General features: G+C 42.3%; 1 protein-coding gene across 6 annotated transcripts in view; it reads left to right on the top strand.

Annotated features, from left to right (window-relative positions):
• Window positions 1–26274, top strand: part of Pkhd1 (PKHD1 ciliary IPT domain containing fibrocystin/polyductin) — a 507380-nt gene that overhangs the window by 188620 nt on the left and 292486 nt on the right. For all 6 annotated transcript variants that reach the window (XM_045156516.1, XM_045156514.1, XM_045156512.1 and 3 more), the window contains one exon: window positions 1214–1426. In XM_045156516.1, coding sequence (XP_045012451.1) covers window positions 1214–1426 — 213 coding nt within the window. The remainder of the gene's footprint in view (window positions 1–1213; window positions 1427–26274) is intronic.

Genomic DNA, 26274 nt, shown 5'->3' with positions numbered 1-26274 from the left:
AAGTGTGCAAGCTTTCCATTTCCTTATAAAACAAGGAGGACTCAGCCAGGGAATCTAATCTAATCTAATCTATTATAATCTAATTACATCCCCAACGGCCCTATCTCTAAATACAACACTTGGATTAAAATTCCACCTTCTTCATACCATTAATATTTAAGTACACAACATACACATAAGCAAAGCTAACAACATAAGAAAAAGAAAAGAAAATTTATACATTAGCTATCTTATTGATCAGTGGAAATCAGGGACAGAAATAGATAGGAACCAGGGCATTGAGGGCGGTGTTATAGGGAGGTTTGGGTGTCAGGAGCAGGGCCATACCCCAGGCTCCATAGAATGTCAGCACTGGACTTAATGAGACCTAAACACTTCCAGCCTTCTCATCTGCTCTTCATTCCTTTCTTAACTCAGTGTATTATTCAGGCTATGGTATGGCAAGAAGCCTTGATTAACAGCCTCCATTTATTCCATGGAGGCAGATTTCCTAAGGTAATTACATTCTGTTATTAAAAGGAAAGTGTAATGGTGGCTGGCCAGGTGGAATCTTATAAATGCCATTATGTCAATCCTAATAGTACTTCCTTTTATCATAATTCTTATCATTTTGGCACATTTTCTTCTATCCCCATTTCTTCCTTTCTTTCTTTTTTCTTTTAGAAAGAGAGAGACTTGGTGTGCTAGGACCTCAGCCACTGAAATCAAACTCCAGACACTTGTGCCACCTAGTAGGCATGTGTGACCTTTTGCTTGCCTCACCTTTGTGTGTCTGGCTTATGTGGGATCTGGAGAGTTGAACATGGGTTCTTAGGTTTCTCAGGCAAGTACCTTAACCTCTAAGCCATCTCTCCAGCACCCCCTCATTTCTTATAAACTTGTTTCCTAGTAACATTATATGCTGTATTAAGTCATTGTAAATGGCAAAGTTAGTGATCTGTATTCTGTTTATTTGGCTGTTTCTAAATTGCTGGGTGTTTGAATTGTTGCTATGAAGATCATCAATAAACTATAGTGAGTATCTAGCCTAAACTGGCTTATAGTTATTCTACCCCTGTGTGTCTGATCTTTCCTACTATGCCTCTCGAAGGGAATTCAACCTAAACTTAGTCTGACTTCCAGGAGAGATGTTATCAATAAAGGAGATGTGACCATATACTGGGACTGCCAAAACATTCTCAGATGAGCTGTTAAATTTCTCTTTGTCCATCAGGTGGCAAACTGATTTTCATGGAACCAGGACCCATTGAGCTCAGGGCCCACTCCATTCTCATTACTGATGGTGGAGCGCTCCAGATAGGATCCAAGGACAAGCCTTTCCATGGCAGAGCTCAGATCACGCTCTATGGGAGTTCCCACTCTTCCCCCTTCTTTCCATATGGAATCAAGTTCCTGGCTGTGAGGAATGGAACACTTTCCCTGCATGGTAAGTGAGTCAGCTGACTAGAGAAAACTTAAATCAGTCTGTGTCTACCAAATGTGTGCACAGTGAAAATTGACACAACATTTAAAAACCTGGTAATTCATTGCTGAAAAAACAGGTCAATTAGAGCATGGTGTTATTTTCCTTAAATAACAAATGGAATCTTTGTGAGTCCTCTGGCAGACTGTGCAATGGTTCCTGTAAGGGGAATGGACCCATTTCCCATTACCACTGAGGGTGAACCTAGCCATGGACTTGCTGTGGTTTGCGGAGTGTGAGCAGATGTGTTGTACTTCATGGTCAAGTGGAGGCTATAAAAGCTGTTGTGATGATTTAGCCATTTTACTATTTTTTATTTTTTAATTTTATTTAAATTTTTCTGGTTTTTATTTTTATTTATTTGAGAGCAATAGAGAGAAAGAGGCAGAGGGAGAAAGAGAGAGAGAGAGAGAGAGAAAGAGAGAGAGAGAGAGAGAGGGAGAGAGAGAGAGAGAGAGAATGGGCATGCCAGGGCCTCCAGCCACTGCAACTGAACTCCAGACGTGTGCTGCGCCCCTTGTGCATCTGGCTAATGTGTGTCTTGGAGAATCAAGCCTCAAACCAGGGTCTTTAGGCTTCACAGGCAAAGGCTTAGCCATAAGCCATCTCTCCAGCCCTTGACTTCTTTTTATTTTCCCCACTTGAGAATAGTCTGTGTCAAAATGGGGCAGTTGCTTCAGCCTTGGAACCTGGATGAAGACAGCACGGGCTAGAGCTGATAAGTGCTGTAGCGAATGTGCGTGAGGAGTCAGATCCTTGCTGAAGCCAGACGCGGGGATTCTCAACTGAAGCGTGACCCTGTGAACACTGACTGGACGGTCACTCAGCAGACACTGACATCTCACAAGTAGCATCCCGACTTCACAAACCCAACAAGGACGAGTTCATTTCGTGTTTATCGTTGTGATCCTTCTCTTCCCATTGCCTCCCTGTGTGCCAAGTTTGATTAATACTTTGCGTCCTCTTACAGCTAGGTTGGGTGGTTAGGGGTTCCTAGAAGAAAACAGAGATTAGGCTACAGTGTAGCTCTACCCCCCACTAATTTGCTTCTGATCCACTTGGCACACTGGATTTTTTAAAAAATATATATATATCTATTTATTTATTGACAGAGAGAAAAAGAGAGAGAGAGGAGAATCAGAGAGAGAATGGGTGCACCAGGGCCTTGAGCCAAATGGATGTGCCACATTGTGCGTCTGGTTTTACATGGGTACTGGGGAATCAAACCTGGGTTGCTAGAATTTGTAGGAAAGTGCCTCAACTGCTGAGCCATCTCTCACATCCACCCCTGTCTACTCAGTTACTTAGAGGTCATATTGCATTGATTCTTATATTCTTGTCAAGACTTTTTTTTTTTTTTCTCCTATTTTTACTCATTTTGTAGTCTAAGACCCTTGATTCTTTTTCTCTTTAGTCATACGTTAGCCATGGTCTTCAAGTGTTTAGACTGATGGATACTTAGGTGACCAACCCAATGTGCTCTGGTTCACGGTTGTAACTCTTGAAGCCTTGATTTCTCAGCTCTTGCTCCAAACTGGAACTCAAATGAGGGACAGTGAAAACTTTCCTAGTTTCCTTTACTTCTTTCATTTGGACTTCCTTGTTCAAGCATGAATCATTAGTGAAGGTTTGTAAATAGGCTTCTGTGTGCCCGTATTTTAAATGCTTTCCATGCTTGTGAGCCTTTGTGAGTAAGAGGACGTCAAGTTAAAATACACAGTGCTAAGCCGGGTATGGTGGTGCATGTATTTAATCCCAGCACTCGGGAGGCAGAGGTAGGAGGATTGCCGTGAGTTTGAGGTCACCCTGAGACTACATAGAGAATTCTAGGTCACTCCAGGTCAGCCTGGGCTAGAGTTAAAACCATACCTCGAAAAACAAAACAAAACAAAACAAAAAAAAAAAAAAAAAAGAAGAAGAAGAAAAGAGAATCCACAGTGCCATTGCTTATCATCACCATGGTAAAATTAAAGTAGATACTTGTAATATGTTTTGAGAGTGAATGGATATTAAAGAGAGAGCTTTTGGTTCGACTGGCTGACCAGGGAGCACCGGGATTATCCTGTCTCTGTTTTAGCGCTGGGTCGCAGACATACGTGGTCATCCTGACTTTTTGCGTAGACTCTGGGGGTTGGACTTGGATCCCTGGCTTGCGCAGCAAGCCCTCTTGCCTGCGGAGTCTCCTCCTACGCTCCAACCTCTTCTTTTCACACGTACCGTGTGTGTCCGCGTGACTGCTGTCTAAAAGATGGAATTTCAGCCCAATCCGTGTCTATTTTATTTTTCAACTCCAGTGAAATGGACCCAGAGCTAAACTAGCAGATTTTTTTTGTTGTTGTTGTTTTTTGAGGGAAAAAATTCCCAAGACCCAACCACACCATACCCAAACACGACAGATGGCCAGAAGAAACCCAGAGGCCGCTTGAGTCTTGAGCCTCTGAACTTACTCCTTCATGGTCTGCGACTGTTCCTCACGGGGCAATAAGAACAAGGCTCCTGTGTATCCAGTTTGAACCTGAAAGCTGGCCATAGACTTCTTGCAAATCCTGCTAATGGACCAGAAAGCCATGTCTCCATCAGCATCCTGTCCCCAGTACCCAAGCAGACAGCAATTATAAGGAAGTGCTGGTAGAGCGACTCAGCCAATGCAATGTTCGCCATGCAAATGTGAGCGCCTGAATTCAGAGCCTCAGAAGACGTGCAAAAGCTCAATGGGGTGGTGTACTTGCAGGGCTGGGAAGGAGGCTGGGTACCCTAAATAAGCTAGGGGATGTTGCTGTTAGAGCTATGTGATGTCTCTGGAAACTGAACAAGGAGTGTCTTTCCTCCTCTCTCTCTTCTTTCTCCCTTCTCCTTTTCCTCCCCCTTTTTTAATCATTTCCTGTCTCCTAGCTTTCTTTTCTTCCTTCTTGCCTTCTCTTCTCTTTTTCCTTCCTTCCTTCCTTCCTTCCTTCCTTCCTTCCTTCCTTCCTTCCTTCCTTCCTTCCTTCCTTCCTTCCTTCCTTCCTTCCCTCCCTCCCTCCCTCCCTCCCTCCCTCCCTCCCTCCCTCCCTTCTTTCTTTCTTTCTTTCTTTCTTTCTTTCTTTCTTTGTTTCTTTTTTGTATTTTCAGACCTGACATCAACAATTGTTTAACCCATTCTGCAAAGCCCTTCCCACAAAACACTCATCAGGATTCTCATGTAAACCACGGAGAATGAGCATGGAACATGGACGAAGTGAAGCCATCTTCTCTCTGACGCAGTACGCCACAAGTCACTTATATGAAAGCAATACTGTGCAGCAAAGAGTTTAGCCGTCAGGGTGAGAGGGCTTCCTTCCCGAAGCAGCTATCACAGACTCGCAGTTCCATGTGTGGCTCTTCGATCCTCTGTTTCCATCTCAGTTCTCAACACCTGAGGCCACAAACAGATTTCCCCTCAGGCATGGTGGCGCATCATGGTTAAATCGTTATGTGATTTCACTGGCCTTGTCTCAAGGCTAAAGGTGGGCCTGGTGACACTGAGGCTTTAGAGGAAAACTAATTTTCTCTGACTGTCAAATAGGCAACAACAACAAAAAGGAACAACTCGATTTCCTGCCTTGTACTTGGAAAGTCCCTAATGACCCAAGCTTCACTCAGCTTCCTGGGAAAATTCAGTGAGGTGATTCAATAGCTTTGGTTCCCAAAAATCTCATCATCAGGCAGAGTTTACAAAGCCCATTTAAAAAAAAATAGTTTATTATTTATTTATTTGACAGAGAAAGGGGAGAGGGAGAAAGAGACAGAGAGAGAGAGATTGAGAGACAGAGAGAGAGAGAGAGAGACAATGGGCATGCCAGGGCCTCCAGCCACTGCAGACGAACCCCAGATGTGTGCACCCTCTGTGCATCTGGCTAACGTGGGTCCTGGGGAATTGAACCTGGGTCCTTTGGCTTTGCAGGCAAATGCCTTAACTGCTAAGCCATCTCTCCAACACTAAATCTCAATTTCTGACTTTTATTCCTTGAGTCTGTGGCTGAGTGGTCTTGGGGAGAGGGCAGGATTGTGGGTCCTCATGTGGCCCAATGATGTGAGGTTTTACTGGGTTTGTAACCACGAAATCCCAGGGACCTGACAATGTTGTCTTCATTTGATTTTGAACCCATGGCTTCAACTTGCGGGTCCACTGACCCCACGGGGTTCAGGGGTTGGTAGCTGTGCCCTCAGCTCTTGTTTCAGTGGCGTGTGCTGACGTTGAGCACATTCATTTCTGTAAAGCCAGAAAATATAGTCGCCACCCAACACTTACCTCTACGAAATGTTCCAAAGCACTGGACACTCAATAAGTCATAGATAGTGTTCATTTGTATTATTTTGATTCTGTTTTTTTTTTTGAACAGTCACGTAGGATGGAGTGCCAATTAGCTCATATTTATTGCTTTTTCTACCTATCTCCTTTGATCATTCAGGCAGCGCAGGAGGCAACAGGGTTGCTAGGCACTTTCTGTTCCATTCCCAGCACCCAGTGGGACACGATTAGATTTTAATCTCTTCCGGTACCGCTGCTTCCCAGCACAGGACAACCTAAGCGTGGTTACCACCAAGTCTCCCCAGCATCCAGCTGCATGGGGCCGACCACAGGGAGACTCAGAGCACCGTCCAGCAGACAAGGCTCTTTGCAGACTTAGTTGCTAACCTCAGTAGTAAGGGGGACTGATGGATTCTAACTGATTTCCAGCTTGGGCCACACAGGACCACACAAATGGGTCGTCGGATCAGTAATGTCACTGGCCTCAGCTCCCACCTCCCTTCTCATGGTCTGTTATTGCCTTTTGGAACTCCTTCTTCTCCATCTGATTTTTTTTTTTTTAAATCATAGATTAACAGCAAAACACACTGAACAGACAGGCTTTGGTGTTCGGCTACCACAGGGAAAGCTGGAGGTGGAAGCACGTTTCACGTCTTTGTTTTGATACAGGAAAGCACGCTCAAACACCTCTCACATACGCACGCAAGCACACGTGCACCCTCACATGCATGGCTGCATTCCATTTTCTGTGCTTGGAGTAGATCAGGACCAGGCACGGCTTGCGTCTGAGGAGGTGTGCACATTGCTCAGCTTGATATGTGAATATGAGCGAAGGGTCCAGCGTGGAGGTGTGGGGCTTTGGTGTTTGGAGTCAATAAAGAAATATCGCTCTTGCCCCCTTTTTTTTTTTTTTCCTTGGCCGCCACATCTGCCAATCCGGGTTCACCAGCCACACTGAGTGCCAATCACTTGTCACTTTCCAAAGGGTCGTGTCAGCCTGGGCAACTTGAGTTTTTTGACAATGTAATTATGGTTCTTGCTTCCACAGTGGGAGTCTGAGCACGACGGTGGGTTTTTATTGATTGTTCAGCAGGGAAATTTATCAATGTCTCTTATTTCATTTCCAGTTCCTCCCTGAGAAATTTGGCTGACAGTTTCTTAGGAGAAAAGCAGTTTTCTAGCCTTATGTGGACTTCTGTCTTTGTCCTTCTCAAAAAAAAAAAAAAAAATGTAGGATACAGGCACTAAATATAAATGGAAATTTCTGAAGAAAACTAGAATGTGGGTCATGATGGAGGAAAACGTCGGTGCAGTTCTTCTGAGCATTAGGATTTACTAGGAACAAGCAGGAAAAGAGGTTCCTAAATCAGCATGTTGAGACAAGGGTTGTTTTCCTTCTAAAACTTCCAAATATCTGTTTTTCAACCCCACGCTTTGGAGAAGCTACACATTCCATTCCATTGTTGCCTCTTCTAGCATGTAAGGCTTGCGTCTTTAGTCACAGGGTAAGGCTGGTGGAGCAGTCTGCAGGGAGGAGTGAGATTTTCAGCCTGTATTTCACAAAACCCACTTTATCTAGAAGGGCTTTGGGGGCTCCATAAACAGAAGTATGTGGAGGTCAAGCATTAAAGGGGTGAATTGCCCATGACATCAGCTCATTGTCCTTATCACTATAATATGCTTGCATTTGAAGTGATACCTCATTAAGAAATAAGAGTTCCACTGTAAAAATTGTCATTGAAAATCTCTGTGAGGTGATCCTTTTCTCTGTCCTGTGTAGATCCTTTTAAGGAATGCAGGCCCCTCTGTGTTACTTCTTTTTTAATAATTTATTTATTTATTTATTTGAGAGTGACAGACACAGAGAGAAAGACAGATAGAGGGAGAGAGAGAGAATGGGCGCGCCAGGGCTTCCAGCCTCTGCAAACGAACTCCAGACGCGTGCGGCCCCTTGTGCATCTGGCTAACGTGGGACCTGGGGAACCGAGCCTCGAACTGGGGTCCTTAGGCTTCACAGGCAAGCGCTTAACCGCTAAGCCATCTCTCCAGCCCTTACTTCTTGTTTCCTCAGGACTTGGTAAGCTCTGAGACAGCTTCTATCAAGTCTGCTCGTTAGGGTAGCGTGAAATTTTCTAGAGCTCACTTTCCCCATGTTAATTTCAGAAGTTCTTCATCAATGATGTGTCTTTACTTCTGCGCCTGTTTTCAATCTGCTCCATCATTTCCAGACCTGCCTCTTCCCCATCCATACATAACACCTCTCCTTGGCTCTGCTTCTAATCCACTTTTTCTCTTTTGTAAAAATATCTCATTTATTTATGAGGGAGACAGAGAGAGAGAGAGAGAGAGAGAGAGAGAGGGGGGGGGGCATGCTAGGGCTTTTAGCCACTGCAAACAAATTCCAGACCTGTGAGCCACCCTGTTCATCTGACTTTACATGGGCACCAGGGAAAGGAACCTGCATCCTCTGGCCTCACCAGCAAGTGCATCAACTACCAAGCCATCTCTCCAGCCTCATTTCTTCTCTCTCTCTCTCTTTTAAATTTTTCTCTCTCCTTTGGGACAGAATACAAACCTATGTTGTGATATCTCATTTTTCTGTATGTAGCTTTATTCCTTTCAAGATTGTTTGGCTTTAAGGGACCAAAGCTCAGTCTAAATGACCTTAGACAAAAACAAGATTGATTAACTCTTGTCATCAACCTGCAGGGTGGGCAGAGAGGTAACTGGCCTTGGACAGGAAGGCCTCTAGAGATACAAATCCTCTAGACTCATGCTAACCTCCCATGTCTGCGTCTTTACGTCTCACTCTCTCCTGTTCCTTATTGGCTTCTTCATATAGTCATTGTGAGTCCTGGATTCACATGGACTTATTTTTTTTTTAATATTCTATTTATTTATTTGACAAAGAGAGAGAGAGAGAGAGAGAGAGAGAGAGAGAGAGAGAGAGAGAGAGAGAGAGGAGAATGGGTGTGCCAGAGCCTCCAGCCATTGCAAATAAATTCCAGACACTTGGGCTTCCTTGTAGCTCTGGCTAATGTGGGTCCTGGGGAACAGAACAACCAGGGTCCTTTGGCTTTGCAGGCAAACACCTTAACCACTAAGCAATCTCTTCAGCCATGGACTTCTGTTTTTATTTTTTTAACCACCAAAGGGAGGAGGTCGCTGTTCTTTTTAAGAACAAACCAGGGAAGGCCTGCTTGATTGACCTTGAAGTCTTAGGCCTTTCCTTAGCACCCAAGAGATTAGTACGTTGTGATTATTCCCAGGCAGGCCAACTTTTCACTCTTACTATATTTATTTATGAGAGAGGGAGAAGAGAGAGAGAGAGCGAGAGAGAGAATGGGGATGCCAGGGCTGCAAATGAACTCCAAGATGCATGTGCCATCCTGTGCATCCATTTGTACATGGGTGCTGGGTAATTAAACCTGGGTCCTTTGGCTTTGCAGGTACGTGCCTTAACCACTAAGCCATCTCTCCAGCCCTTACTATCTATATTATAACAGCCCTTCCACAGCACCTTGGGTGCATAGCTGTCTAGTATTTTCCAGAAATAAAAATTCCAGTCCTTGTTAGTCCTGTTTTAAAGGTTCAACCTTCTGTTCTCTTAACATTCCCTTTCTTCTCACTCTGTGATTCTAGCCTGAAGCACTTGGAACGACAGGGACATTGTCTTCTCTTTCATTTCTCTTCCTCCCTGCTGATTGTACATTCTACTGCTGCTGCGCAAGTAGAAGAGGTATGGCCAAAAGTTTACCCCGCTTTTATAGGGTACCCCACTGCACGGTTTCCCAGTTTGGAAGCCCCACTTGGGTTTGCAATCCCCTCATTTTCACCTTGGGGGTTGGCCTTTGATAGGATGCTGAAAGTTGGTTCAAACTGAGTTACTGTCCCCAGAATTCACGTGGTTTCAAGGAAGCTCGCAGATCCTTCCGTGCTAAACTCTTTCCACTCACGACCCGTTTCTCTGCTCTGCACACGCTTCAGCTTCTAATTGTCGAGCCGCCCAACACACGCAGTGCCCAGGCAGGCATGGGATCTCCCCTTCTTCCTGGAAGCTTCCCAATTATGTCTCTCAAACACACTTTGTTCTTATGGAAAGAAGTGCCTTGACTCATCTAAAGCCAGGGCAGGGTCACCCAGGCACATGATTCTTTATACACCCTAAAGGATTCCTTTGACTCTGCTCTTGCTATCACTCATGTGGCCCGGGGTGCAGACTGTTCAGGGAATGGCTAAGCATTATTACATTGGCATCTTTTTAATGAGCCCCAAGGAGACATACACTCTTACATTTTATGAGTTTCGTAAAGGTGGCAGTCTTATACCCTTTGTCCTATGCATGGGTTCTTCTGGTAGATTCTATAGGACTAGAAGTCTTGCTCTGTTATAATTGTGAAAAAGCACTGTGAAAAATGAGGACTTGAAGGGAGTTTAATTAGGGAAATATAGGGGATGGGTAAAATATTTAAACCCAATAAATTCTTCCTGTCATATAATCCTTTTCTTCTTGTTATTTGTGTTGGTCTGGTATTATGGATTGAACCCAGGGTCTGTTGTAAACTAGGCAAGAGATCTGCCACTGACTAATATCTTTTGTCTCCTTCTATCTTTATTTAGAGATACGGTCTCACCAAGTTACCCAGATTAGCCTCGAACTGGCTAAATAGCCCAAGTGGGCCTCAAACTTATGATCTTTCTTTCTCATCTTTCCAAGCAGCTGGTATACGGACTAGCCAATCCCTGTAATATTAAAATTGACAAACCTCAGTAAGGCTGTAGAGGTTTGGACAGCTGGCATGCTGTGGTAAGCCATCTTTACTTGGTTAGGTTCATAGTAGTGAATGTAATTGTTTGAGTCTACCTTAGCTTGGGAACTGTCCTTGACTGGACAACCTGTTCTGTCTTTAGAGTGGGTAAATATTTGTTCTTGGCTATATGACTTCTCAAACATGATCAACATCACTAATATAAAGGAAGGTGGATATTTCTCTCTGTTCTGTCAAATACTGCTTTCAAAAGGCTCTGAATACAACCATTCTGTGGGTAATGGTAAAAAAAAAAAAACCCACATCTGCTCTGCGTTCCGGATGTGTGTGAGAATGACCTGGGAACAATCTATCTGGGTAGTGGAGCTCACACTTTAAAGAACTTGCTTTACTGAAAGTGTTTTTAAGGTCTTTTAATTTTAAGTGCTTGCATGTAACTGTATCCTGCTCATTAGAAATGAGTTCTACCTATCCAATGATCGAAGTGCAGCAGGAACCCCACTTAGAAACACATTGCAAGGTACTTTGAGTTTCTATATATACTTTTAAGTGTTGATATTACTCAGGCTTTTGGATGTAAGTGGCAGAAAACTCAATTGAAACAAAAAAGAAAACTCAGGGCATTTATTGCCTCATGTAACTGAAAAAACACGAGGCACAACCGATTCCAGGTGCTCTCATAAAGCCATTAACGCTTTGTCTGCAACTTGGGAGTTGATTTTCCCTTGAGTTGGCTTCATTTTCAATAATACTGATCCCTTATGGGGGCAGAAATCAACCTCTGTGGCTCCAGGTGGAAAAGAGCACCTCTTTCCAAATAGTTACTTGGCCCTTGAGCAAATAATAGTCCTACCATTACCATTTCACATTCCTGCCTCTGTGTCCTGACCCCTTAGGTCTTAACATTACCTATTCAACAGGGAGTATATTTTTGTCGCTTGCTTGCCTGCTTGCTTGCTTGCTTGCTTGCTTTCTTTCTTTCTTTCTTTCTTTCTTTCTTTCTTTCTTTCTTTCTTTCTTTCTTTCTTTCTTTCTTTCTTTTTCTCTCCCTTCCTCCCTCCCTTCCTCCCTCCCTCTCTTCCTCCCTCTCTTCCTTCCTTCCTTCCTCCCTCCCTCCTTTGCTCCCCCCTCCCTCCCTCCCTCCCTCCCTCCCTCCCTCCCTCCCTCCCTCCCTCCCTCCCTCCCTCCCTTCCTTCCTTCCTTCCTTCCTTCCTTCCTTCCTCTCTGTCTCTTTCTTTCCTCTCTCTCTTTCTTTCTGATGGAGAGAGAGAGTAGGAGAATGGGCATGTCAGAGTCTCTAACCATTGCATATGAACTTCAGATGCATGTACCACCCTGTGTATCTGGCTTACATGGGACCTGGAGAATCGAATCTCAGTCCTTAGGCTTCACAGGCAAGTGCCTTAACCACTAAGACATTTCTCTAGCCCCAGAGAGTTTATTTTTCATTTTTGTTTCATTGCCTCTCTGAGAATGTACACATAAGGCAGATTTTTTTTATCTATCTATCTATCTATCTATCTATCTATCTGTCAGCTATCAATTTTCCATCTATTATTTATTTGGTTTGTGGCAAAATTCTATTGCCTGTGATGCTGACTGGACTCACATTGGCTGCTGAGAAATATTCTTTTAATAAATAGCGAAGTGGAAAGATTTAACAAAAGCTTCAAGATAACCTTGGCTACATTTGTGTCAGTCACATGCTATTGGAAGTCATTGTCTGTGGTCAGGGATCTGCTGTTGTTGTCCAGGTAAGCCAGGAGGACCTTGCTGGAGCAAGGTTGTTGTGGTAGTTTGAACGTAAAATGTTACCGGTAGCCTCAAGTACTTCGAATACTTGATCCCCAGGTGGTGACAAATGGGGGAATTTGTGGGGCCTTTGGGAGATGGAGCATTGCTGGAGGAGATATGTTGCTGTGGGGAAGAGGACACTTTGAGGTTTACTATTCCGGTGCCACTAGGTATAATGAGTTTACTTTATCTACTGTCTCTTGTTGTTTTATGATCAAGCGAGTCAACCTCCTGTTTCTGCTATGCTTTCTCCACTGTGATGAAACTTCCCCATGACATTGTGAGGGTAAAGGAAGATGAGGGTTTTTGTTTTTTGTTGTTTTTTTTTTTTTGTTTTTGTTTTTTTGTTTTGAGGTAGGGTCTCACTGTAACTCAGGCTGGTCTGGAATTCACTCTGGATTCTCAAGGTGGCCTCAAATTCATGGTGATCCTCCTACCTCTGCCTCCCAAGAGCTGGGATTAAAGGTGTGAGCCACCACGCCCAGCAAGTTCTTCTTTTAAAAATAATTTTTAAGCCGGGCGTGGTGGTGCACACCTTTAATCCCAGCACTCAGGAAGCAGAGGTAGGATTGCTGTGAGTTTGAGGCCACTCTGAGACTCCATAGTGAATTCCAGGTCAGCCTGAGCTAGAGTGAGACCCTACCTCAAAAACAAAACAAACAAACAAACAAACAAAAAACCGCAAAAAAAAATTTGTTTAAAGGAGTAAAGGAAGATAATTTCTTTTTTTAAAAATAATTGTTGGCAATCTTGAATTGCTAATTAAAATTTAGCTGAATTGTCTACATCATTTTATTTAAGACTTGTTTAATTTGGCTAGGAAAAATAAAACCCCACCAATAAAAAGCACTGTGCAAAATTAAAGCCCTTAACACAATAAATAGAAAAACTAAGGTTAAAAGTATACTAATATAATAACATTGCAATGTGTTCAAGATTGGATTATGTTTTTTTAAAGTGGCATTAAAAGGAGGAGCTTGATTTTTGAATTATTTTGGTCAGATGATCTCAGAGCACAGGAATCTTAACCTGACTGGACACTCTTTGGTAGAGATGTTTATATACAAGGAAAGTCACTACACAGCATTAGGATTTTGTTCCAATCCAAGAAGGAATTGCCTCTAAGGAATGAAGTATCATGTCTCTAATTCTTGTTTAAGATAAAAAGGTAGACAAGTAGCTCAAATCCCTTCCCTTTCCTTTCCTTCTCTTTTCTCTCCTTCCCTTCTTTTCACTTTACTTCTCTTCTCTTCCCTTCCCTTCCCTTCCTCACACAAAGCAAGGGCTTTTACTACTTAATGGGATAGTCAGTTAAACCATTCCAAGAAGTCAAGTGAGCATTACTCCTGTATGATCGTGTGGTTTAACTATTTTTTGGCTTTTATATTTTAGAGGGAAGATTTCTAGGAAGCTAGCTCTCAAGACACCGCTCTTATTATTATGAGGGTGAGAGAATAAAAACAGAAACTTTTGCTTTTTGTAGTCCGATGAATATTCTCTTTCCTAAGACTGTGCCAAGAATTTCCTACAAATAACTTGTTAACAGCCCAACTATGTCCCATTGTGGAATTGAGAGGTAAGGTAGGGCCCAGGAGAGCTGTGAACATTTTTTAACTAATAATCTCTATTTTATATCAAAGGTAGAGTTATTGTCATATCACACATATAGGTATAATAGAACATTAGATCCATCAGAAGTTAAATTGGGAAGGTAATTCTTAATTTACAACAATAGACATTTAAAACTGTGAATGAAGCCGGGCGTGGTGGCGCACGCCTTTAATCCCAGCACTCGGGAGGCAGAGGTGGGAGGATCGCCATGAGTTCAAGGCCACCCTGAGACTACAGAGTTAATTCCAGGTCAGCCTGGACCAGAGTGAGACCCTACCTCGAAAAACCAAAAAAAAAAAAAAAAAAAAAAAAAAAAAAACTGTGAATGATTTCCTTATTAAGCTCCCAACTATTGATAGAATGAAGTAATAAAATTAATACCTAATCTTTACTTTCACTTTTTAAAAAATATATTTTATTTATTTATTTGAGAGAGAAAGAGAGAGAGAGAGAGAGAGAGAGAGAGAGAGAGAGAAAGGGTGTGCGCCAGGGCTTCCAGTCATTGCAAATGAACTCCAGATGTATGCGCCCCCTTGTGCATTTGGTTTACGTAGTTCCTGGAGAATTGAACCTGGATCCTTTGGCTTTGAAAGCAAACACCTTAATAGCTAAGCCATCTGTCCAGCCCAGTTTTTCTTTTTCTTTTTTCTTAACATGAGTTCCATTTCCATGGATGCATGTACTACTTTGTGCATGTGGCTTATGTGGGTACTAGGGAATCAAGCCTGAGTCCTTAGGCTTTGCAGGCAAGCACCTTAACAGTTGAGCCATCTCTCCATCCCTAACTCACCATTGAATCTACCAATAGCAATGTGAATCTCATCCAGAAAACACCCTCATGGACACAACCAGTATAACATTTGGTAAACATGGAGGAGCCCTGAAGTTGAAACCAGTTGAAGCATAATTAACCATCACCATTTTTTCCCAAACAACTTCACATCATATTCTGGACACATGAGCCCAGGAAGGCATCTGGAAGCTCTCAAGGGGAAATAACTAGCTCCAAGAACAACCTCATCCTCTCAAGATTTCCATAATGTCTTTTTCCCTCTAGAATCTAATAGAGGTCCACTTGTGAAGCACTCACCTTAAGTAATTGAGTGTTGGGACTTGGGCTATGAAAGTTGATTACATGGGTTCAAATCCCACCTCTACCACTAACAAGATGGAGGACGTCAATAATGCCAACTCTTTAATATTTCAGTTTCCATATGTAGAGATGGTGCCAAAGCCTTTCTCATGGTGGTGGAATATGAGGCAATGCAAAATAGAATACTGCCCACAAAAGCAAGAATCCAGCAACTACTCAACGAATGTTCATGGTGTTACATTATATGATTAAAATTTTGATGTAGTGAAATTGGCTCATTATTAAGCTAAGAAGGATGCGATGTTGTCCATTGCTTCCTAGAAACCTGTCTATGAGAAACCTGTGTGCCATCATTCTTGGTTCCTCCTTCCCTGTCAGTCTCCATATTTTGTCTGTTACTAAATCTTATTGAGTTTTGGTAATGTGTGACCTCATTCACTTCTTCCCACTTCCATTGTTGTCTCTTTAGTTTTTAACTTCAACAACTTGTGCCTGGACTATGGTGTAAGCTTTCCAGTTTAACCTTTGAGTCAGCACTTAAAAAAAAAAATATTTATTTATTCATTTGAGAGTGACAGACAGACACAGAGAGAGAAATAGGCAGAGAGAGATAGAGAGAGAATGGGCATGTCAGGGCCTTCAGCCGCTGAAAATAAACTCCGGACACCCCCTTGAGCATCTGGCTTACGTGGGTCCTGGGGAGTTGAGCCTCGAACCGGGGTCCTTAGGCTTCACAGGCAAGTGCTGAATCACTAAGCCAACTCTCCAGCCCATACTTTTTTTTCTTTTTTAATCTTGAGATAACATTTTGCTGTAGACCAGGCTGACCTGGAGTTCATTGTGTAGTCTCAGGCTGGCCTTGAACTCACAGTGATCCTCCTGAGTGCTGGGATTAAAGGCATTCATGTGACACCATGCCCAGCGTGAGTTATTGCTTCTGTAACCACTGCAACTCATTCTCATGTCTAGGACCCACGGTGGTCTTTTGAAAGCCCAACTCCACTTGCATCATGCCAATCTTCATGACTCAGAGATTCCCATTGCTCCTACGACAAAGTCCAAAGTTTCTACTGCAGCCCGTCACTTACTCTGATTCATATCCCTGTCCATTCCTTCTGCCTTGTCTTCCTACAGCCTCATCTGCATTCTCCAGTAGTCAACCTTCTTTTCATTTGTTAATGGGTTAATATCACCAGCTTTCAACTTTTTTTTTTTTTTTTTACATTTTGGAGTATCAAAAGACTCAAGTGTCAAGTAGATGGGGTGCTGCATAGGCAGAAATGTATGATTTGCCCATCAAAGCATATGCTTCCCCACATAATCATCAAAACACTTTTGTTAACAGCCTGGTCATGGAGAAGCATTATCACTGAATTTGGGCATTGTGCTCGGTATTTGTTAAAATTGGATTTCAGCTAGATCTTGGCAATTTAGTCTTCAGCTGATTCCCACTCTTTCATCTGTTTCTACAACAACTCTGAGACAGAGCAAAGCCTGGAGTTAATATGATGACTTTCCCACTAGAGATGATAAAGCTAGCGCCAGGAGGGGAGGCGGTAACATTTTCCCCACCCTCTTCGTGGGCATCAGGGTCACATGCAGTTACTTCTGCCTTGCGTACACATAGCTGTAGTTCCTGTTGGCAGAAAGACAAAAGGAAGCCAACCTTTCTGGGTTCTGGAACAGTCTTCTCCATTTTAACTATTTTCATGCTATTTTGAGATCTCAAGGAAAGCTTTATTCCTATGACTTCCTTTGTTCCATTCTTGATAGAGACATGAAGAAGCTGTTACTTTACCCCAACTGGTTATTTACCTTCCAGTGTTTAATGGTGTTTTCTCTCTAATGGTAAATCTAATAGAGAAAGCAAAACTATTTTCCTATATGATTGATTTCTGTCTTAGATACTGTGTTTACAAACTTTCCTACACAAGAGACTATCTAAGCACTTACCTTTTGGTTGCTAATTATAATTTTTAATTGTTCTTATTCTTTTTCTTTTCACACGTGTGTCTTTAATGGCAGTGGGTAAACTACAGCCCATGGGCCAAATCTGGCCCAGTGTTTGCTTTTACACAGAATCTTCCTGAAGCACAGAAATGCTTGTCTGTTTAGATTATGTCTGCGGCAGCTTTGCATGACAGTAGCAGAGGCAAGTAGGTAACACAGTGGTGGTCTATACGCCTCTAAACCTTTACCATCTTGCTCCTCACAAGAAAAGGTTGTTGACCTCTAATCAATATAGAATTTACTCTGATATAGTTTGTAACTCAGTTATCTATTTTTTTTTCCACAGTGGCTAACCATCTTTCTCATTCTATTCAACAATGCAATTATAATAAGTTCAAAAATAAACCTTAGCAATGTTCCTATCCCAATTGTCAGAACTCATGAATGCTAGTACATTATTAGGCAAAAGAAACTTGTAAATCCAGGCATGGTGGCACACATGAGGTTGTAGCAGGAGGATCTCATGTTTGAGACCAACCTGGAATACACAGTGAGAGCCTGATGCAAAAAGAAAAAAAAAAAACAAAACTGGGGGAAGGGAAGGATTGAAAGATATTATTCAAAGCCTTGCAATGAAAAATGAAATGAAAATGAAAAGAGAGATTATATTTTTAATTTTAATTCTATATAAATTATACCAGGTCATTATTTTTCATCCCCTTGTCCCAGCTCCAATTACCCTGGAGGCCCTCCTCAGTGTGGTTATGGTATTCACTGTGGAGTCATGAAGGCCTCAGTCCTTCCAAACCAAATTCAAGATTATTTTTAATTACCCAAGTGGATCCCATGTAATCACATTGGTTCTTATTAAAAGGTTGTTGGATGAGCAGCAAACATAACTATGGGAACCAAGGTCAGAGTGGTATGCTTTAAATATGATGGGAGAGCCGGGCGTGGTGGCGCACGCCTTTAATCCCAGCACTCGAGAGGCAGAGGTAGGAGGATTGCCATGAGTTCGAGGCCACCCTGAGACTCCATAGTGAATTCCAGGTCAGCCTGGACTAGAGTGAGACCCTACCTCGAAAAACCAAAAAAGACACAAAGAAAAAATCAATATGATGGAGGAAGCTACAATCCAAAAACTACATGCAACCAGGGAAACTGAGAAAAGAAGGAAATGGATGTTCTTCTTAGAACTTCCAGAAGGAAGCAACACCGACAACACCTTCACTTTACCCCAGTGTCAGAATTCTAATGCCTAGATCCCAAGGATAAGGAATTTGTGCCCTACTCGACCTAGCTGTGGAACAAGTCACGAGTAAGCGCTTGGAGCATGAACTGCAGATCATGGGCCACCTTTTGCATCTGGCCTATGTGGGTGCTGGGGAATTGAACCTGGGTCCTTAGGCTTTGCATGCAAATGCCTTAACTGCTAAGCCCTCTCTCCAGCCCTGGATGAAGTTTTGACGTCCTCCCTTGCCAGACGGGCTTGGGGGTTGAGGAACGCTTGGGTCTCTTAGGTAACAATTGTAAGGTGCTCAGACTCTTCCGATCTCATGAGCACTCTGGTGACAAGACTCAGGTGGGCTCTATTTCCAAATGGCAGGCTGTGGGTGTGTTGCCAGTGTCTCAGACATGTGTGAGGAGGTAGTCTCAGAGACAGATGGAATGCTAGTAAAATAGACCTGAAGGAGCAAGAATTTAATACCCTCCTGGATAAGCATGATCTGGAAACCGTGCCCAGTGAGTATTTGAGCATATTTTGTTCCCATGATAGATGGCATCTCTCATCTCCTTGCTCTAATAAGAAAGCCCTCTTCCCCAGAGAGTGAATCCAGTTGGCCATCTCCCAGAACATTGAACAGAAACCAACCAAGTTTCTCCTGTCTCTCTGCAAACTCTTTCTCTTCCCCTGGGGTCCTGTCCTCCATTTCAGATCACTCCTTTAGAGCTAGGTGGTAAAGTGAACATCTATATCTCTGGCTCCACTGCTGACTTTGCCATGACCTGTCAGTAGGCTATGGCGATAATAAGAGCATCTTGGAAAGCCTGGACTACTACCTGGGCTCTGCCCAGCTTAGATCACCTACCTCCAAGGGCTCTCCAAACGGGAGTTTGCCATCTCCAAGTCCTCTATTGTCTCAAGGATGGTAAAGCATGAGGTACTTTGATAGACTTGAAAACAGGGAGTAAAACTACACACAGCAACTGGAAGCTATGCAAAGATTCCAACCACACTTGAGGAGGAGGACAGACTAGGAGGTCCTCATGGGTGAGGATAGTGACAACAGAGAAAAAGGAGATCTTGAAGGAAAGGCAGCCTGTGACCATTTCCCCCGTACACGTGTCTGAAAGACATGACTGATTCACTAGCTATAGAGATCAAAATCTGAGGATATTATTTATTTGAGAGAGAGAGAGAGAGAGAGAGAGAGAAAGAGGCAGATAGAGAGAAAGAATGGGCCTCTGCACAAGAACTCCATACAAATGTGCCACCTTGTGCATCTGGTTTATGTGGGTACTGGGGAATTGAACCTGGGTCCTGTGGTTTTTCCGGCAGGTGTTTTAACCGCTAAGCTATCTCTCCAGCCCCAAATCTGAGGTTTGACAGAGAGATCATCAAAGCAAGGGAAAGAAGAATCTCTTCGTGGAGGAGTGTGTGCTTGTATGTAGGTATTATTTTCTAGTAAAAATAAAAAAAAAAACAAAAAGATGTGTGCAGAATTATAACATTGCATAAATATGAAATCTTGTCAACATATCAACACAGGAAAAGGAAGAGTAGGAAAGACACATGCTAATTAGCTGTAATAAGATTGTGGGTGATTTTATTATCTTTTTCCTTCTCTATAATTGTACTTTAAAAGGAATATTAAAAAGATAAGGAGATATACTATGATTATGCCTTACTGACACTTCCAATCAACAGCATAAACTCAACCTTTAGCATGACCAAAATGATTATTTCCTGAACAAACTGCAGGTAAATTTTGGTGCATTATTGGAGCAATGACTATAAGAGGGTATTCCAGAATTCCATAGAAGCCTCTGACTACAGGAGGTTTTACTTCTCATTAAGGGATGTTCCAGTAGAATTCTGTGTGGCCTAATTGTGGTGTTGGTGGATGTGGTCTGGAATCTCACTGAAGCTACAGCAAGGGTCCAGCTGTTTCTAATTATCTGACGCTACACTATTGCTTCTCAGTTATTTTTAATCAAAGTAGAAAAAAAATAAAACATCAGGCTGCAATTGTTTGGAAACAAACTTAGCTTTTCTCTGATATCTTTAGAGAAACGAGGTTTCATTGTACCATCCAATAACCACAGTTTACTTTTACAAATGCTTGTGTCAACAAAACAGTGGACTCCTTTTCAGCAATGGGATGTAATTTGCTTCCTTTACCCTTCTGTCATGACACAGAACTGTTCGTTGGTCAGCTGGGTACGGACTGAGCTGATCTGCTCGTTCAGAGGGCTCCTCTGCTTCACCTTCCTGTGCTCAGTCAGGACCCCTGGAGATGAACCAGTGATATAGGAGGCTCACAAAGCACCTGTGCCACGGAGATCACACGCATGCCCTGCCAGCTTTTGCCTTTATCTAAGGAAGGTAGTGCAGCGGGTGGTTCTCAGATGCCTCTGTTCCATCTCTACCCACTTCACCATCTGGGCAGCTTTTGCTTACTTTGCAAAATGTAGCTCAGTTGTCACTCTTCTGGAGGCATTCTCAGAAACAACACTCCTTTTCTGTAAGGCAGGCATCCTATGTCTATATAATGATTGGCCTTGGCTGTCACTTATCTTACACTTAGCATGGTATGCTTGTGATTTTTTTTTTTTTTTTTTGGTCTGGGTACGTAGCCAAAAAAAAAAGCCATTCACTTTATCTTCCCAGTACTTGAACAATATATAAGAAAGCAGAACTTATACTATTTTACTATGAGGAAGATGCATCCAGAAATTAAAATGAAATAATGTGGATATTGCTTTAGAACAATAAGTCTTGTTCTATTGTTTTTGTGAGTTCCTTCATATTTCTTTTCTAGTGTGAACATTATTTTAATGGAGTCATCTCCTATCTCTCTGTCTCTGTCTCTCTCTCACACATTCTCTCCCTTCCATCTATATGACTGGGAAAAGTCTTGTCAGTTATTCACTTGGAATAAGTATTTAAGTCCTACAAAACAAACAGAGGACAATTAGTGATTTTAAGTGTGTCAACCCACAAAGATTATTTTCTTTACCCCATGCCCATTTGGTAAAAGTGGTTCTCCAGGACTGCATAATTATAGATGAATGACGCTGAAATGCTTCAACAGTAATTGGTAGGAAGTACAATTATGGGAAGTCATTAGTGGGAGTAAATGAATAGTTTGTTGGTTAACAGGTCAATGTTGAAAGCCCACAGTGGTTAAACATAGTATTAAGTTACAGGCTAAAAGCATTGGTCTTTGTCATTTAAACATATTTACAAATTACTGAGCTTTTCAGACTATATTTTTATATGATTCTTGATTTGTGGTGTGTGGTGGGAGCTGCTTAACCTGACTTCCAAGAGTTCAGTGAAGACAAATGACTCCCATTTGAAGTGTGAGCAGCTCTCCTCACCAGAGAAGTCTATTAGCCCACCTTGGGCAGCTGCTAACATTTATAAAGTACTGCGCTGGCGTTTTGAGCACAGCAGGCTCACAACCAGTTAGTACAGCGATGTCCAGGGGTTGGGAATTGTGTTGCCTATCTAGTTCTCTGGTCCCGGATTCAGACGTCCCAGCTACAGAACTCAGTATTGCTAACTTGTTACTACATAATTATGTCCTTGAGAAGTTGTAGTCCTCTATCTGCACAACCTGTTAAAATAAAACCCAAAACAACCACTGACATCCCCACAAAAATCGGGCCAGTTGTAGCATGGGTTGGGTTTGCCATAATTTCTCAATCAATGTAATAAATGTGCTATTCTACTTTTTACAAATCAAACACTCACTTATGTGTATGTCTGCTGGGACTTTGTGAGTGATTATCCAGATGGAAAAAATTTCAAGTTGCTAATTTAAAATACTATGAGTTACATGTTAATTCTGAGTTCAAATTGGGTGGGGAATTGTGACGCACAGAAAAGTTATATGAGGCAGTAGCCTGACATTCATGGTGCTAACTGCTAAGACAGGAGATAAGACTTATCACAATAATTACAAAAAAATTCAGTGCTAAAATAGGGTAATGACTATAAGTTATATACCTGTAAACTTTCCCTGCCTTCAGTCTGTGGCTATTTCAGTGATGATAACTAAACTCTCACTACTGTGTCTTCCGGCTCTTGTAGCACCTTTGACCCTTTCAACATCCTTATCCACTGTGTGGGTCCTCCCAGCTCATCACATGCGAATCCCTGACTGAGTCTGTTGGCTGTGTCCTCCACATGTCATTGCTCATAGCCTCACCCTTTTGCCTTGACTTCCTTTGTTGTTCTTCTGCATTCAGGTAGGTCATGAAGGTTGTCTCTTCCCTGCTCCTGTTGTTGGCAGCTTCCATTAGAACAATGAACTCAGAGTCCAAAGGTGGAGGCTTCCTGTCTTCCCACATGGTCAAACCCCAAGCTGTTGGGGGAGGGCGGTACTGTAACACACAATGAAATGTGGAAGCTACCATTCCATATCATTAAGAGTCCAGTGTAGTCACCTGGACGTGCAGTCTTTGAGATGTTTGTTTGCTCATGCCTTGTTGATTACTATCATATAGGGTGTATTTGTAGAGCTTGTTATGTGTCAGACACTATGGAATGGCTATGGCAACCAAATTTGGCTTTTCCTGTTATACTTAGTAGGAGAGAGAAGCAGGTTTTGCACCAGTAGAGGTCAGGTTGTAATTGTATTCAGGAATAGAAAGGAGAAGGACATGGTAATGTCACAAATTATAATACAGAGCTTGCCCTAAGTCAGGAGATCTTGGCGGCTACTCCGGGGATCAAGTTGTATAATCATTCTGAAAATGTAGCAGAGCCTGGTGGGAGAATCCCAGGCAGAGGAGCGTCATATACAAAATGCATCAGAGAGTCCCTTCAGGTCCTTTGCTCAAGTCCAGCATGGGTCTGTCTGTTGTTCACGGCAGACAGGAGAGGGGCCTGTATCAGACATGCCGATTCTGTCATCCTTGTTTCCCTGAGGTCTTTCTTTCTTTCTTTCCTTCCTTCTTTCTTTCTTTCTTTCTTTCTTTCTTTCTTTCTTTCTTTCTTTCTTTCTTTCTTTCTTTCTATCTTCCTTCCTTCCTTCCTTCCTTCCTTCCTTCCTTCCTTCCTTCCTTCCTTCCTTCCTTCCTTCTTTCTTTCTTTTTTTTCTTCAAGGTAGGATTTTACTCTAGCACAGGCTGACCTGGAATTCACTATGTACTCTCAGGCTGGCCTTGAACTTATAAAGATCCTCCTGCCTCTGCCTCCCCAGTGCTGGGATTAAAAGGGTGCGCCACCATGCTTGGCTTCCTTATCTGTTTCTTTATAGAGGTTTCTTTTTTTAAAATTAATTAATTAATTATTTTATTTTTTAAAATTTATTTTTGTTTATTTTATTTATTTATTTGAAAGTTACAGACAGAGAAAGAAGGAGAGAGAGCGAGAGCGAGAGAGAGAGAATGGGTGTTCCAGGGCCTCCAGCCACTGCAAACGAACTCCAGACACATGCACCCCCTTGTGCATCTGGCTAATGTGGGTCCTGGGGGATCAAGCCTTGAACCAGGGTCCTTAGGCTTCACAGGCAAGCGCTTAACCACTAAGCCATCTCTCTGGCCCTATAGAGGTTTTTTATGTCATGAAAAGCAATGAAAAATGAATGACACACCACTACCTAGATGTGCTTGGGCATTCATGTTTAAATCCCAGATGTACCTCTAGCTTATGCTCAAGGTAGCTGATAGGTTCCCTGAGGTCCAGAGGAGGAGGCAGGCTAATTAGGAAGGTGTAAGGAAGCCAGAGGAGCATGAACTGTCCAAGAGTAGATCCTATGAAATGAAAAGTGATCACCACGAGTTCAAGGCCAGCCTGAGACTACAGAGTGAGATCCAGTCCGGGCTAGAGTGAGATCCTTACCTCCAAAACAAACAAACAAAAAACTTCAAAAAAAAAAAAATCCAGGCTGGTTTTATTTTATTACAAAGTCAGAAACCACCCAGTAGGATTGACTTACAGAGAGTTCGGGAGTCAGGAAAAGAATCTGGGGCTTACTAGTGGGTACTGTAGGGAAATACTGCAGGTTAATGGAAAAAGAAAAGATTTAATTAAATGATCAGCAATTAAAAAATAATATAACAAGAAGTAGTTAAAAGGATTTGTTATGCGTGGGTGTGGTATGTGTGATGTGTTTGTGTGTGTAGTTTATGCACATGTGTGTGGAATGGTGTGTGTGAGTTTATAACTCATACGTGTGTGTATGTAGATGCTTGCTTCTCACGCCTATGAATTTGGAGTCCTGAGGACAACACTGAGATTCCTCCCCTATGACTCTTGCACTTTATTTCCTTGATACACAGTCTTTCACTGAACTTGGAGCTGTCCTTTTTTCTTTCTTTCTTTTTTTTTTTTAATAAGACTGGCTGACCAGTGAGTACCAGCAATTCTCCAGTCTCTGCCCACCAGCAGGACTGGGGTCATGGGCGTGCGTGGCTACACCTGGCTTTTTTCGTGGGTGCTAGGGATTGCACTCAAGCTCTCTGAAGCCCCCATGCTTGTGTGGTGGGTGTTCTCCACTGAGACATCTTACCAGCCACTTAACCATTGCATTAAAAAAAAAATTATTATGATTATTAAAAAGAAGTTCATATATCTACATCATGTGTTGGAAACCTCTTTTCCCTCATCCCTGCCCCCATTCCATTGGGGAGACTCCTCAGGATGGTTTCCGGCATTCTCCACAGGGTTGCATTTTATGCGTCGTGGGAGCGGTAGTCAGTTATTTTTGCGGGGAGGGAATGCCTCTTGGCATGATGTTCAACCTGTGGCTCTTACAGTCTTTCCGCCCCCTCTTCCGCAAATTTCAAGAACTAGTAGTTGAGTATTACCTTTGATGTCTCTGCTCTTGGTTTTGCCATATGTAACTTGTATATACATGTTAAATGTTTGTTGCAGACTGATTATTATAGACATTGGATGCCATTTATTGAAACTTTTTATTGACAGTTTTCATACATATATGCATGATATATATATATCATTCCCACCTAGCTGATCTTGATTGTGTTCTATCTTTGACAAACTTTTTTTATGATTCATAAAGATTTTTCTGTGCTAACTGCCAGAAACAGGCGGGAGAAATCCACATGTATGTGTATACATATAAATGAATCTTATTTAATTTTACTCCCAAAGGTTAAGATACACAAACAGGAATAAAATTAAAATTATTTTCTTTTGGGATGATTTATGTCTTAATTTTCACCTGCCCTATAATTAGAAATTTTGAACTCTGTAAATTTTTTTCTAAGATAAAATTATTGCCTGAGTAAACCTTGGAAATTACATCATTAACCCAAAGACCTTCTAAGGCCAGAACAGCATGGTTGGCACAAGAGTCTCTGCACACATGGACAAACAAATAAAGAGGAAAGTTTAAAATAATTCGAAAATGATTTATTGTCAGCCACCTCTGTAGTTAGAAATTCAAGTATTATTACTTTACTTTGGAGCAACAAGGGAGGACAGCAGCATGCTGTGGGCGGAAGGTAAATCATGATCTATGGCAAAGGAGGAAGGAAATGCGCTGAGGAGGAGGGAAGGAGTTGGGAGCAGGCAATGTGTTTTCTGCAATATTGCTTCAGATAATGCCTTAAAAAATATTTGCTTTGATCCTTGCTGGAAAATTCTGGTGTAAATTGTGAAACAGATGAGCTTCTTAAATCTTTGGTGGTTAAGGGCTTACATGCTGGTAAGAAGAAACTGGCAAAGTACAGTCAGTACAAACTACGATATCTAGTCTAATTTCCTTTGCTTTAGTCTTGCTGAATAAGCCCGTCCTGAGTGTACACATTTTTACACTTTGAAGGAATCAGTCAGTATACCCAGACTTAGGACAACCATTCTGAAGTAATTTTCATTTCCCACTCTGCTCACGTCATTTGTGTGGTGTGGTGGGGTGACTCTTCAGGTTGGAGATTGGTGATGTACTTCCACACCAGAATTTAATAGCCATTCTTTAAAAAATATTTTTTTTTTGAGAGCGAAGCAAATGACACACACACATACACACACACACACACACACACACACACACACACACACACACACAGAGAGAGAGAGAGAGAGATAGAGAATGGGCACACCAGGGCCTCTAGCCACTACAAACGA

Source organism: Jaculus jaculus, chromosome 8 (genome assembly GCF_020740685.1).
Source record: "Jaculus jaculus isolate mJacJac1 chromosome 8, mJacJac1.mat.Y.cur, whole genome shotgun sequence".
NCBI classification, from domain to species: domain Eukaryota; kingdom Metazoa; phylum Chordata; class Mammalia; order Rodentia; family Dipodidae; genus Jaculus; species Jaculus jaculus.
The sequence above is the reverse complement of the archived record's forward strand: the minus strand, read 5'-3'. Positions and strand labels throughout refer to the sequence as shown.